Source organism: Drosophila serrata, unplaced genomic scaffold, assembly GCF_035046125.1.
Source record: "Drosophila serrata isolate PLE 108 unplaced genomic scaffold, ASM3504612v1 contig_382, whole genome shotgun sequence".
In the NCBI taxonomy this organism is placed as follows: domain Eukaryota; kingdom Metazoa; phylum Arthropoda; class Insecta; order Diptera; family Drosophilidae; genus Drosophila; species Drosophila serrata.
In genome coordinates, this window is record NW_028257280.1 from 1,679,597 (window position 1) to 1,693,115 (window position 13,519).

At 38.5% G+C, this 13,519-nt stretch overlaps 1 protein-coding gene across 12 annotated transcripts in view; it reads left to right on the forward strand.

The window, feature by feature from the left end:
• Positions 1-13,519, forward strand: part of jus (EB domain-containing julius seizure protein) — a 37,506-nt gene that overhangs the window by 19,878 nt on the left and 4,109 nt on the right. For 3 of the 12 annotated variants that reach the window (XR_015273321.1, XR_002319857.2, XR_015273322.1), the window contains 6 exons: positions 4,150-4,849; positions 8,124-8,276; positions 9,160-9,300; positions 9,384-9,498; positions 10,497-10,693; positions 12,983-13,512. Coding sequence is in view for 6 of the 12 variants with exons in the window: in XM_086840242.1 (XP_086696368.1) it covers positions 4,288-4,849; positions 8,124-8,276; positions 9,160-9,300; positions 9,384-9,498; positions 10,497-10,693 (1,168 nt within the window). In the remaining 6 variants the exon portion in view is untranslated. The remainder of the gene's footprint in view (positions 1-4,149; positions 4,850-8,123; positions 8,277-9,159; positions 9,301-9,383; positions 9,499-10,496; positions 10,694-12,982; positions 13,513-13,519) is intronic. The other 9 variants (XR_015273324.1, XR_015273323.1, XR_015273325.1 and 6 more) reach the window with 3 other exon arrangements.

Consider the following 13,519-nt stretch of genomic DNA (forward strand, 5'->3'; position numbering starts at 1 on the left):
ACAATTTAAAGCAACATTTTACTGAAATATATTTACAGAAATTTTATACATACTCTCCCTAGTAATTTAATAACTAATCTTTGAAATCATTGAAATATGTTGAGAATTTTTATACAACAAGGAATAAGATGAACCTTTCCTTGCTTGGAAATCCTTCTCGTACACACCTGACTACTTCTTGTTGAACTTTCGCATTGGTCAGAGGAGTCAGCAAATAAGTATTTAATTTACTTTCTTAGAAAGTAAACCCACCTTGCCCTTTTTTCGGGCGTATTAAGCATAGTCACTCAGTTCAGCGACCGGCGGCGAACAAAGGCTCAGCAAGAACAAAGAAGTGCCGTCGTGGAATGAACTCCAATTTGATTTCATTACTCTCCGTAATTAGTAATTAGTTGGCAAATTGAAGCGAGGAACTCGGCTTGGATTACACGAGGAGAACTGCTCAGGACGAACTGTACCCCAAAAAAGGCGACAAAGTTTCGGGGCCGTCGTTGTGTTGCCAGAGATATTATGCTTGTAATTTCCTTCTTCGTCCTTTCATGTGCCAGGCATCCGCTTCAGGACGAGGCACGAGCCACGCAGGAGCTCTTCCAGTGCAGTCACATGGAATATATTGCGTATACGCCATGTAATGAATACTCTTCAGCCAATTGACAACGCCCGGAACGTATTTATGAACGAAGCGAAAAACAATTGAGGGTCCTTGGAGCGAAAGGCATAAATATGCAACATGTTTCGGTGCGTGCCTCTTGTGTTTCATGGGTTTCCCTTGTCCCAGGACATATCCTGTGTGTCCCACAGTAATCGTAAAGCGTAAACCCAACTTAAAACCAATGAATTTGTGCTACATTCTCGTTGGGAGTAATGCATAAATTACCGCAGAATGCGGATTTCCACTGTCGTAGTCTGCCAGGCTGCTTAACTGCAAAGTCCTGAAAGTCTCCTGGCAACGAAACCATTTATTCACAACTCGGCACCCAAAGCCGGCTCATTTGGCTTAAAACCAAGGCCTCCTAAAAAAAAAAACAAAAGGCTTTATTCTCCTGTCAAGATTGGGACTTTTGCTGCTCCTCTCATGTGTGTAAGGTTTTTAAGGGTATTATAATTTTAGTTAGAATCCTCCAACAATGTGAAGGACTCATTTCCGACCCTATAAATTTCTTGATCAGCATTAAAAGCTGAGTTAAGCTGGCTATGTCCGGCAAAAATTTATATTTTTCAAAAATTTTAAAATTTTATAAGGGGTGTTACATCGTAAAAATTAATAAAAAATCCTAATTTTGTAAATTTAAGATTGAGTATGCATATTTATTAAACTACTAAAAAATAATTTAGGAGTGGTTTTTGAATTAAAATTAATGCCTTATTGGCTAAGTTATGAGTTTTTGAAACTTAGATTTATCATACAAAAATATGAATTCAAAGAATCCAAGTATTTTAAGCTTCATTATGATCGATTTCCGATTTTATCCCATTTAATAGCAAACTGAAAGGGTATATAAAATTTGGCTTCCTGAAGTTAGTTTCTGTCTTGTTTATAAATAATATTGATTAGCCTTTTCGTGCGAAATTTGTATAAATAGAAGATAAATTAAATATGTCTTAATACGATTTAAGCATATTATAAAGTGAACGTAAAGTAAATCATTTAAGAAGAATATGTTTTCATTGTTTCTTTTGAAAAAAAAAACAGGAAAGAAAACAACGTGTTTATAAACGCTCTGGCATAAAGTTTTTATATATATTAAAATTTATCATAAATCTCCATTGCTTGACTGCTTAAGTTTTGAGGTGATTTTAATTTTCTAATAACTTTCAATGGTTTGAATATAAAACGTAAAATACAACCACATACTCACAAAGCCAAGGAAAATGTTTATAAATCATCTTCGTTGGTAGAACAGCATCCAGCCTTTATCTCAGCTTTGACCACTTAAGCCATAACCCTGATCCGACATTTACATATATATACATATATGTATATATATATGTGAATATATACTCACACGTCTGTATAAATGGCCTAAAACAATGGAATTTGCTTGACAAGGTCTTCTTGTCTACTTGCCTGTGTGTCAAAAGTTCTAAAAATAATTGTGGTTTTCATTGTTTATAGTCAAGATGAAAAAAAAACCTTATAAATAGCCATGTGGACATTTTAAGACTTTTAAAGCAAAGTAAAAGAAAGCTTCTTTGCAGCTTGAAGGTTATTAATGTTTATTGTAGTCTGTTTATTTTCATTTCATTTCATTTAAAATCAACCACAAATGCTTTCCTTTGAATTTATAAATGTGTACTCGACAATATTTTAGAACAAAAACCATACACTCAAGTGCAAAAAAAATGACAATTGCATGTCAAGGATGAATTATTGTATTATATTTTGTGGTTAGAATTTACTTGTTAAAAAATCCTCATTCATTTAAGGATAAGAATTATTCTAAAGAACATTTAAATGTTCTTTCGGGATTGATAAATAGTTGAATTTTATTATTTTCGGAGAAGGTTCATTATTAAAAACTTATAATTAAAACCAACTGTCTAACTACTTGTTCATGACTTATTTACTTAAAAACTTTTTATATGTGTGACATTCTGGAGTTTAATTACTGAAAAGTTTTTCTTCTAGACTTGAGTTCTTGTCATAAATTTTTTGACTCTATTTAAATAAAGACAAATATATATAAAGTGCAATGTATGAATATATTCCTTAGCACAAATAAAAATACTAATATATATATAATTTGGGGTTTTTTAAAAGAAGAACTCACATATTTTTAATGTACCTAAAATTTATATATATATATATTAAATAAGAAGTTAGATCTTAGTACTTAAATTATTTTGTTTTTAAAAATACTGAAATCAAACTTCTCTTCCTTTTGAAGGCTGAAAGTCGAGCAATAAATTGTATAAGCCAGCTGCAATGCATGTTTTCTGGCCAGATTCAAGTAGATATATGTATAAATAAGCCGACATGCAGAGTGTCTGGCATATATGTTAATATATATATCATATTTCAGAAACTGGCTATAATCGCTGAACTAAACAAGGCGCCACAACAACATTGCATGTTGCATGTTGCTGGGGGATCCATGATTTATGCATAACCGCAATACACACACAACTCAATGTCGGGGCAATTATGAATGTAATAATTGAAAATTGACTTTAATTAAACGCTGCCATATCTTTTTTAGCTTTGAAAACGGATTTGAATAGACGTCTATATCCGTAATATATCCATCCTGTCCCCGTCCGTCCGTCCAGTTGTGGGCGCGCCTAATCCAATTAACTGTCATAGACACACAAATTTGCCGTCACTCAATTTTGGGGCGGGCAGTTGTGACAGTTTTTGCCAGGCCCCAAATGGGAGGCCGGGGTCAGAGGTCAGCTAGGGGGAGGGGGAGGAGAAAGGAGCCGACGGCACCACCTTGTATGTGTCAATTTTCGGTTTCAGTTACCGACGACTGTTGGTGGCACTTTCGGAAATTGTTTCAACAACGGTTTGTAATTTCACACGCCGCAAAGTGATTAGCCCGGCTTTGTCCTGTGACCCACCCAAACGTTTATATCCTTGATTGAAATCCCCCAAAACTAGACCCAAAGCCAAGGGAAGGCACTGACAAAATATACACATTTGATTTGTTTATTTATTGGTTTATCGGAAACTAACTAGCTTTGAGTTACAAAATAGTAAATAACTTTTAGTTTTGGGTATGGGTTGGTGATTTAAAGAATGGTTAGTTATTACTTTATCTTTTTCTATTTGAAAATTTTAAAAAGGAAAGTAAATAACTATTTTAGGGGGAAAGAAATAAATGTGTAGCTTATCATATCTTTATTTAAAATACAGAAATAACTTGATATATATTACATATTTTAAGATACTTGTTTAAGGGTGCAAAGATTTTAACAGATTTCTAGAGTTACATAAACATTATTGAAATGAATGAATACTTATGAATAAATGCGATAGTTACAAGTAAATTGAATAAGCATAAAATATAAAATTCTATACTTGTAGACACCTCTTTAAATTGATTTAAGTTTCACCTAAATAAATATTTGTCGACCTTTTCTTTCTCTGTGCCTACCCAAATCGAAACTCAACCATTTTCCGGTTTTTCTTTCCTTCTCTTTATGCAGTGACAAGAACCGAGTTTGATGTGAAAACGAAAGTGCGGGAAACCCAGAGGAAACGGGGGCCATAGTGTGTGTGCAAATTGATATAGTCCGGGGGCATTGGAGCAGCATGGATGAGGAGCACGACGACGATCGAGTAATATGAGATTAGATGGGGCTCTAGAGCCCCGGCCCCGCTACGGAGCTGAACCGTCGTTCCATTGCCGCCTGCCATCGAGGCGCTTGACCCGCGGACGATGTGAGAGGACACCGTCCGTCGATGAAGACGACGAGGCCACAGATGCCGCAGAGAGTTTGACCAACAGCAGCAGCAGCACAAGTCGCTTGTACTTGAACCAAAAACTGGGTGTCGCAACATTAACAACAGCCCCAAGGACACCAGCAACAGCTACACCAGCGCCGAGAGCAACACCAACAAAAAGAGGAGCAACAGGAGGACACGATATTGTCGCCACCCTGAAAACGCGTGCCCAGCCATCGTTAATGACCATGGCGCCCACTGTGGGTCGGAAGTCGTCGTCGTCGTCGCAGGGATGGGCCAGGTCCTGGTCATGGGCATGGCACCAGGGTGGGAGCCAGTTCCTCCTTTGCCTGATATCCATTATGGCCCTGCTGCCGCCACTGACGCTGGGCGATGACGGTGATAATTTCTTTGCCGTGAATGCCTTTAGCGCTGGCCCGGAGACGACAACGCCAGAGTTTGGTAAGTATTCCAAGTCCAAGATAAGACTGCAGCACCACCACCAACCAGGATTATGTCCCGACCATAGGCTTGGCCTTAAAGAGAGGAAATATAGTCCTCACACTGACGTCACCGCAGAGAAGGTGTCATGTATGTATGATGCGGCTGCCTTGACAATCTTTTCGCCCGAAGGCAAGGCAATTCCATTGCAATTGCATAAGCAGCTGCCATTGACAGTGGCCCACATTTTGGCGAAAAAGTCTGCTAAATAATTCAGTTGCAATGCGACTTTGTGGCAGGATAAATTCTGTGAGAAGATGGCACTTTTGTGTCCTGGAAATAATCATTGGTTTCAGTGGAGATTTACATTCTCCTCAATGGAATTTTGATTTCTTTGGGTTCCTCTAACTCATAAGAATTTAAAGAAGTTCTTAGAAAAATGTCTAATAGCTGGCTTAAAACCTTTTCTCCCTTGGATAAAAGTTTAATTATAAATAGATCCACTTGTTTAACATTTTATTAAGATTTTATCTTATCATTATTCTTTTGGTGATAATATATAATACACTCTTTTCTTACATTAACTACCTGCCATAAATTCGGGCACTTTAACTACCTATTTTTCCCTCACTTTTTGTTCTCATACTTTCCATAGTTAATAAAGTGTCGAACCTTTTTCTTTTTAATAAACTCAATGCTGTGAGAAGCAGGAAAGCCTGCCTGAAGGCACAATTCTTTACATAATTTCCACACAGCATCCTCGGCAACCGTAATCCCATAAGCCAGTGTGCTTTTTGGCTTCTTATTCCCACTCATCCACTCATCCTTTTCGGAGCATTAAAGTAGTTTTCTCATACGAAAACTTAAATGGACTGGATGTGGAAAAAATGTGCCAAAGTTACTATTATTTCTTTTGGTTCTTCTCGTTCGGTGAACGAATGTAGGCTAGGGTTAATGATACCAACGAAATAGGCAAAGTTGGCCAGTTTGGGTTAATTATAAATGGCGCCGTGGCTAATGCAGCTCTCTGGCTGTTTAATCACTGATATGTGCAATTTGTAGAGGACTTTGGGGCCATGGCAATTGGGTAATCGCTTTTTGGTGCGACTCGCTATCAAAAGGTTGGCCTCGGGTCACGGACATGGTCCATAGGATAGGATAGGCAGCCACCACTTTGTCAACACTTTCATAGAATTTTTCCACCGCGTTTCCACGGAAACCAAATAAAATCTAGCTGCGAGGCTGCGCCAGCTGGTTTTTCCCCTCTTTTTTTTTCCTTTTGCTGGCATTTTGATCCTGTTTTACGTGAAGGGTACGTCGGGGTCCATTTGGCGTCGAGTTTGGGCATAATGCATGAGTAATAGTTGTTGATGGGATAACCTTCGAGGGCCTACAAAGTTCCCTTTTTTCCTTATAAAATTCCGGAAGGACCGACTTTAAGGGTCATTGATTTAATCAATTTGAAATAAAGTCTTATTTTTATTGGCTTTTGATCTCAAGTTTAAAACTTGGCACCCTTGAAGTCCTTAGGCATTTTACATCAATTTGTTTTCGGTGCGTAGAAGTGGCATACTTTTAATGTAAGGCGGAAAATTTAGCAGATACTTGTAACTGGAACATGAAACTTTTGTTAAAATACAGCACTTGGAATTATATTTTCAGACCTTAAAGATTTTTAAATGTTTGACATACAAAAATGTCTACTTGTCATTTTATACCTTTTCAAGGTATTATCAATATACTCAGAAGCTTGTAACGTAATTTAATGCTCTTTTGGATTAGTTATGCGATTTTTAAGTTTGATTTATAGAACAAATTTGCATATTGTATGTATGTATAGGAATTAATTAATTCACCCGATTCATTTAATGTCTTTAAAAACTTGTCTTGTTATTAAATAGAATCATCATTTAAGACTTATCTTTAGCTTTAATTTATTTGCCAACTTAAAGGCTATAACTGTGGTTTATTTATTTTCGTTTTAGCTTCAAGTTTTTTTTTTCTGATAAAGAAAAACACGTATTGATTTCTGGGAAGTAGCTGCCATTGATTAGATTACCATTTATTCATGTTCAGTGCCATTGAAAGGGGTTTCCCTCGCAGGAAAATAAATAAAAAAAGCAGGCAATCCAGCACCTATAATTATAAGTGAGAAAAAAACCCAATGCGAGGTAGCTGAAAAGTCTGGCATTGCCCACTTTTACCTTCGTTCGCCTTGGTGCTATGTGGTATATTTTTTCATTTAATTTTCATTCATTTTTTTTAGAGCCCCTTGTAAGGCAAAGCCCTATTCATAGCTCGGTTAGTGAGTGCATTTAAAAATAAACCGCAAGCAAATAGACTTGGGCCTGCTAACAAACACATAAAGGTTGAATGGGGTTGGGCTGGGGCTGCTCTCTAACACACACACGCACACACACTGTGGGCAGGCATCTGGAAAATGGCGCACCCCCGTTAGCTGCATGAGCAGCCATTTTGTTTTTGTCTTTGCCCTTCCGCTTCCGCTGGCTTAAATGGCGAGGCGCATCGCATCCGCTGCTGCTGCTGCTGCTGCCTTTTCAGTCGTCGCGGTCTTGGTCGCGGTAATTACGGGCCGGGAGTATCAACAAAATTAGTGAGGCAACTGAAAAGGCAGCGACAGCTGAACACTAAGAAAAAAATAGAGATCTCTAGGGATGAATAAATTTAATAATAAATCATTTTAAACATAGAATCCTGGTAATTTCGAGGCAATATTTTAGAAGAGGCAGACTTTATTTTGTTATTCATAGGAAACCTCATCATATCTTAATATTTTTTTGCACGTGTGAAAACCTGAGATTTCTCACACACATTGTCGGGTTTGGCCCCGCTGGAGAGGAGAGTTGCTCCCAAGAGCTTAATTAAGATGTGAAGGGCCGCCGCCGACTCGAGTGTGTGCGTCGTCGTGAGTCATGTTTTTATTCCATTCAAATTTAATGAAGGATTCCTAGTGCGGCCCCGGGTATCCTCCAATCCTCGGCAGGCCCATATCCTCGGGGGAAGAGGAACAAATCCAAACACACAAGCACAAACACCTCTCTCTCTCTCCAAGGCTGCTAAAGAATTTACATTTTAATCTGCCGCCAAAGTCGTTGGGGGATTTCCAAAAATAAAAAAAAAAGGAAACAAACACGTTGCTAAAGTTTTTCCCCAGCTTTTGTATATTGATATGGGAAAGTTTTTGTGTGGCTGTTTTTCATTACAAATTTTACGCCTGGGATTAGTCACGTTTTCTTTTCGCTAACCGAAATCCTTGCCTTATCCTTTTGCACAGATTATGCAAGCCGCGGCCAGAAGAAGTTTGGGGACAAGTGCGAGAATACGTTGGAGTGCGGCTTCCCGGGCTCCATATGCGATCCCAAGAAGAAGTCCTGCCAGTGTACCGAGGATCTGCCCGTCACCAATCACATTGATAAATGTGGCAAAGGTAAGGCCATTACTGCTGAACCTTTTCCTCACCTTTTTCCCTCCTCCCTCTATTTTCCGCTGTCACTCTGCCAAGTTTTCATTAAAAAACTGCTGCAACGGCAGCAGCTAGCCACAGCCGAGCCTTGATTGCGTTTTTCTTTTTGTAAATTAAAATAGAAAACTTGGCAGCAGCAGCGGTGGGATTGGGTTTGGGTTCCGGGAACCTCAACTAATGCTAGTTTGACATAATTATAATATATATACTATAGATAGACACGTGCGCTTCTGTAAATTAATATCAAATTGAGAAATCAAGAATTTAGTTGGACATTCCGAATGCATATTTATGGCACTGTCATTCGATGATCTATTTTTATGGGCGTGACTCAAAAATATCTGACAGCCGTAACAGTCAGTCACTCAGATGTATCTGTATCTGACCGGTAATCCCCCGGTTGTTTCGTGATAATATTTTGTCACCGGCAGACAAAGTGGCCAAAGCAGTGGAAAGTCAATCGCACTTCAATCGAAGCCATTAAATCAATCCGCAAACAGGAGCGACAGTTAACAAATATGTGCTCTGTCAGTTATCAGTGTGGCCTGGCATGCACTGGGAAAAATAGTTACCAATTTATAAATATTATTTCAATATAGATTTTTACTTGCACAAGTTCTGATGAAAACCTAAATAATAAAATAATGATAATAGAATAGTTAAGGAACATGCCATATAAGAAATCCCAAGTAATACAACTTTATCCACTTCAGTGTACAAATCCTTTCCATTTGCCAGCTTAACTGATTCCATTTCTCTTTCTCTCCGATTCATAATCCGTTCCTGATCCGTTCCTGATACCCTCGCCATTTCCGTTGTGGATTTCCTGGATTCCCGGATTCCTTAGAGGCCGCCGTGAACGAGTCCTGCTTCTTCAATGAGCAATGCGAGATGCGTTACTTCCAGACGGAATGCCGGGACGGACGGTGCGTCTGCCGCTTCGAGATGTCGCCCATTTGGGCCAAGGATGGCTCCGTGGAGTGCAAAGGTCAGTGGACATGGACGGGCATGTGGCAATGTGTGTGTGTGTGGTTAATGGACTAATGCCTTGTTGCTGTGTTGTTGTTACAGGACGCCAGGATAAGCGGGGACCCGAGACCTACATCGATCCGGCCATGATTGGCGTGCTGGTAGGAATGGCATTGATGTTTGTTATTATTTGTGTCGTCCTGCGATTGTTTAGCCAGTGAGTAAATTGCAATGCAAACATCTCCATCTTCATCGCCTCCCCCGGCATGGCACACACACACGAAAACTTGAGCACACTCGCACAGTATTTAAACAGCGAATCTAGGTCAATAGTCACTTGCTATGAATTTAATGGGAGAGTGTGGCTTGAAAGGCAAAAATGTATATATTATAGAGACTATAAACATTCTTGAGCTCTGGTTTATGAACGGTTTATTGGTTTGATAGTTATATGCATATTTATAATAAAGCTTATAACTTTAACCTTTTGCATATCCTAGAAGTTTTTGATTATAAATTTCTTTAAATGTTTTATCATTTCTATAAATATTACTAGCAATATTATTGCTGCATTTTATTAGCCTTATTACTTTATTTATTTATTAATATAATGCTTAAATGAATTTCTTTGTATGAGTTTTCTTTGAGTTTCCTTTATAAATTTAGGAAAGTTTTGTGTAGAGTTCCCAAATAAATATACATAGGTTTTTTATTCATCTTAATTATTTAACATGTAATGTAATTGAACTAAAATTTGAGTCTAGTTTAATAGGACCTAGAGTATGTTATTTACTTTGATGTTCTTCAAAATGTGTTTAAAATGTGTCCTAATTAAGTATTTGCCAAGTCAGCTCCTTACACCCACTGTGCAAATCAGTCACCTTTGATCTTAGTTCCAAATATCTCATCTCATGAGTATCTCATCTTATGGCATCTAAACCCATCCCCATCAGCCGCTTGCTTGCCATTAAACCGGGTCAATTGGACTGCCGATGCTTCGATGGGGCTTCTTCTTCATTAATTTGTGGTTGGTTGCTGGGCAAAGCGATACATAATTCGAGCACCAATTAATTTTCCCGTCTGTTGAGCAGAAAGCTCTGCTATCCCACTATCACACACCCCGGCTTGTCAGCCGCTCCTCCTCCATCTTGCTCTTCCTCTCCGAAGTGTAACTAATTTCTGGCTGACTATGTTTTCCTCTTCGCTTCTTTGCAGGGCTCGCTGGCGTGAAAACCGGACCATCTTTAATACCCCGAATCCGCGGCTAATGAACGTCTCTCTGCTGAGGGACAGCAAGCTGCTCCATGGCCAGGAGCGTCGTGGTTCCCGGATGTCGGTGCGGGCGCCATCCCGACAGCCCAGCATGGCCTCGCTGCGTCCCCATTCGCCGAATCCGTCGCTAGGTAAGACAGGTTTGTATCCACTCCTATTGTGTCCATTACTCCTCTTCCATCTCCTTTGGAGGTGGAGTTGGAATCGATATCGATTGTCCTTGTCCTTGCCCATGCTCTCTCTCTGTCTCTGCCTCTGCCTCTCTGTCGCTCTGGTCTGCCGCGATTGCATTTTTGGTTATTACATTTTTCCCTATTTTATGTTTTCATCATTTTAACTGAGTTTTCTCATAAGGGGTTTCGGAAAATGGCAATCATAGAGGGAAAATATTAATAATAGATAACAATTGGTAAAGATATAGTTTATTATAAAATTATTTGCCATTTTTCGAACTCTGCATTTATCGACAGCTCGCTAAACCTTCTTATTACAGCCAAACTATACGAACAGAGAAAAAGGTACTCCTAAATACTTACCCAATCAATCAATCAGTCAGCCAGTCAGTCAATCAGTCAGCAATTGATCAGTCACCAAAAAACAAGAAACAAAAAACGAACCAATTCAACCCAAAACCAACCCAAAACTAAAGACACTCGGGGGTATGGTTGCACCCGGAAAAACGTGATGAAAGCCCTTTGAAATTGGACAGAACAGGAAAGTTTATCTAACCTTGTACAGTACAGGGAACATTTGCATAGATAAATAATTCAGGGAAGAATAATTAAGAACTTTTTCCATGAGTTTATAAATGAAAACCGGAACTTAAAGAACTTACAAGTGGCTTTTGAACAGAATTCAAGTTACTTTCGAATGTTAAATGAAATGTGAATGCCTGATAAAGGGCTAATCTTATTTTAATTTTAATACCAGACCAGATTTGAGTACAATACAAATTAAAATATTAATCATTAGTGCTTAACTATTAATTTATAAATATTTCTTTAAGTTCTTAAATGAAAATCAAAAGTTCATTAACTCTGAAGTAGCTGATAAAGTGTTGCCTTTTGAATAAACTTCCTAACGAATGTTAAATGAAATCCAAATGCAGAAAGCATACTCAATCTTACTTAAATATTAATAATTAATAGAGCACAAATAAAATCAAAACCAAAAGAAGATAACTTCGCTAAGCCAACGTTTCAATTTGATCATTTTATCAAACTTAAAAATCGCATAACTAATCCAAAAGAGCATTAATTTTAATTCACTCCTATGTTAGATTTTAGTAGTTTAATAAATCTGCATACTCAATTTTATATTTTAAAAAATTAGGATATTTATCGATTTTTGACAATTTGACATTTTTATAAAATGTTCAAATTTTTGAAAAAAAAATAAATTTTTAAACATAGACGTATCAACTCGGCTTTTGATGCTGATCAAGAATATATATGATTTAAAGGGTCGGAAATGACTCCTTCACATTGTTCTTGGCTTCTGACTCTGATTATAATACCATTTTTTCACCCAATATTTATCTATAATTTTATATGAAAATTTGTTCTGCAAATCAAATTTAAAAATCTCATAACTAAGCCAAAAGAGCATTAATTTTCATTCGGAAATCGCTCCTATGTTAGTTTTTAGTAGTTTAATAAATCTGCATACTCAATTAAACATTTAAAAGTATTCAAAATTTTATAAATTTTTGACAATTTTAATGATGTAACCCCTTATAAAATTTTGAAAAAATTGGTCAAATTTTGTTTTCTGCCTGAGATAGCTAGATCGACTCGGCTGTTAATGCTGATCCAGAATATATATGGTTTATAGGGTCGGAAATGGCTCCTTCCAATTTGAAAATTAATTGTTTGTCCGTATTATCTATACATTTTCTTAATCTTTAAAGACATGGAATGATTCTAAACTTGTATAAGTTATTGCCAGGAAAATCCCCTTTATTTATTGTAGCCCGCAGCTAATGTGTTGGGCAGCATAGTGGTCATATTAGCCACCGTTCTGCCTGTTTTTCCCTCTTTTTTTTTGTTTTTTTTTTGGCTGGGGGCTCAATCAATTTGACTGACAGTTTAAGAAGCGTTTTACTCAACGCCATTACGGCGATAATTGTTGTTGTGCTAAGCCCAGCGGACAGTTGTTTGAAATTACCTTCTGTTTTTTCATTCTGTTTCTGTTTTTGGGTTATTTATATTGTTATTTGAGTTTCTGACCCCCCCGAAACCCTAAATGTCGCGTGCTGAAAGCGAAAATATTAAACGTATTCCAACCGCTCATATTCCCCGTCGCCCACCAACAAAAAAATATATATACACACAAACGAACCCAAAACAACGAAACATGAACAAACTCGGAACCAAACACAAATAAAACCCACGGAAAACGGAAACCGACTCGGATTCGAACCCCGAAAGGACGCATGATCCGCTCGAAGAGCAACACGCGGTCCAGTGACTCGCGGGTCAGCGATGTGTCCACCTGCTCCCGCCTGCTGGAGCACCCGCATCCGCACTCACATCCGCATCCGCATTCGCATCCGAGCGCCGCCAGCCAGCACAACCTGGTCCACAGCCATTTTTTGCCCTATGTGCCAACAACAACGTCGCCCAGCACTGTTACAGTCGCGGCCCATACAGTCACGGCCACCACAACGTATGCTGCCACCTCGGTAACGCCTTCGCCCACGCCCACGGCCACGCCCACGCCCACGCCTACGCCAACGCCCCTGCCCAGCACCAGCGGCACCACCTACGATGTGTCCATGGCGGGGACAATGGCACCATCAGCCTGCGGCAGAACGAACAAGTTCTAGAGAATGCCGCATATATCGCAAAGAATATATAGACTATATATCATAGATCATGTGTATCTGTCTGTAAAACGTATCACATTATAGAAACGCAAAGAAACCGCTAAGAAACGCATCCATATCGGGGTCCAAGAGGTAGGCA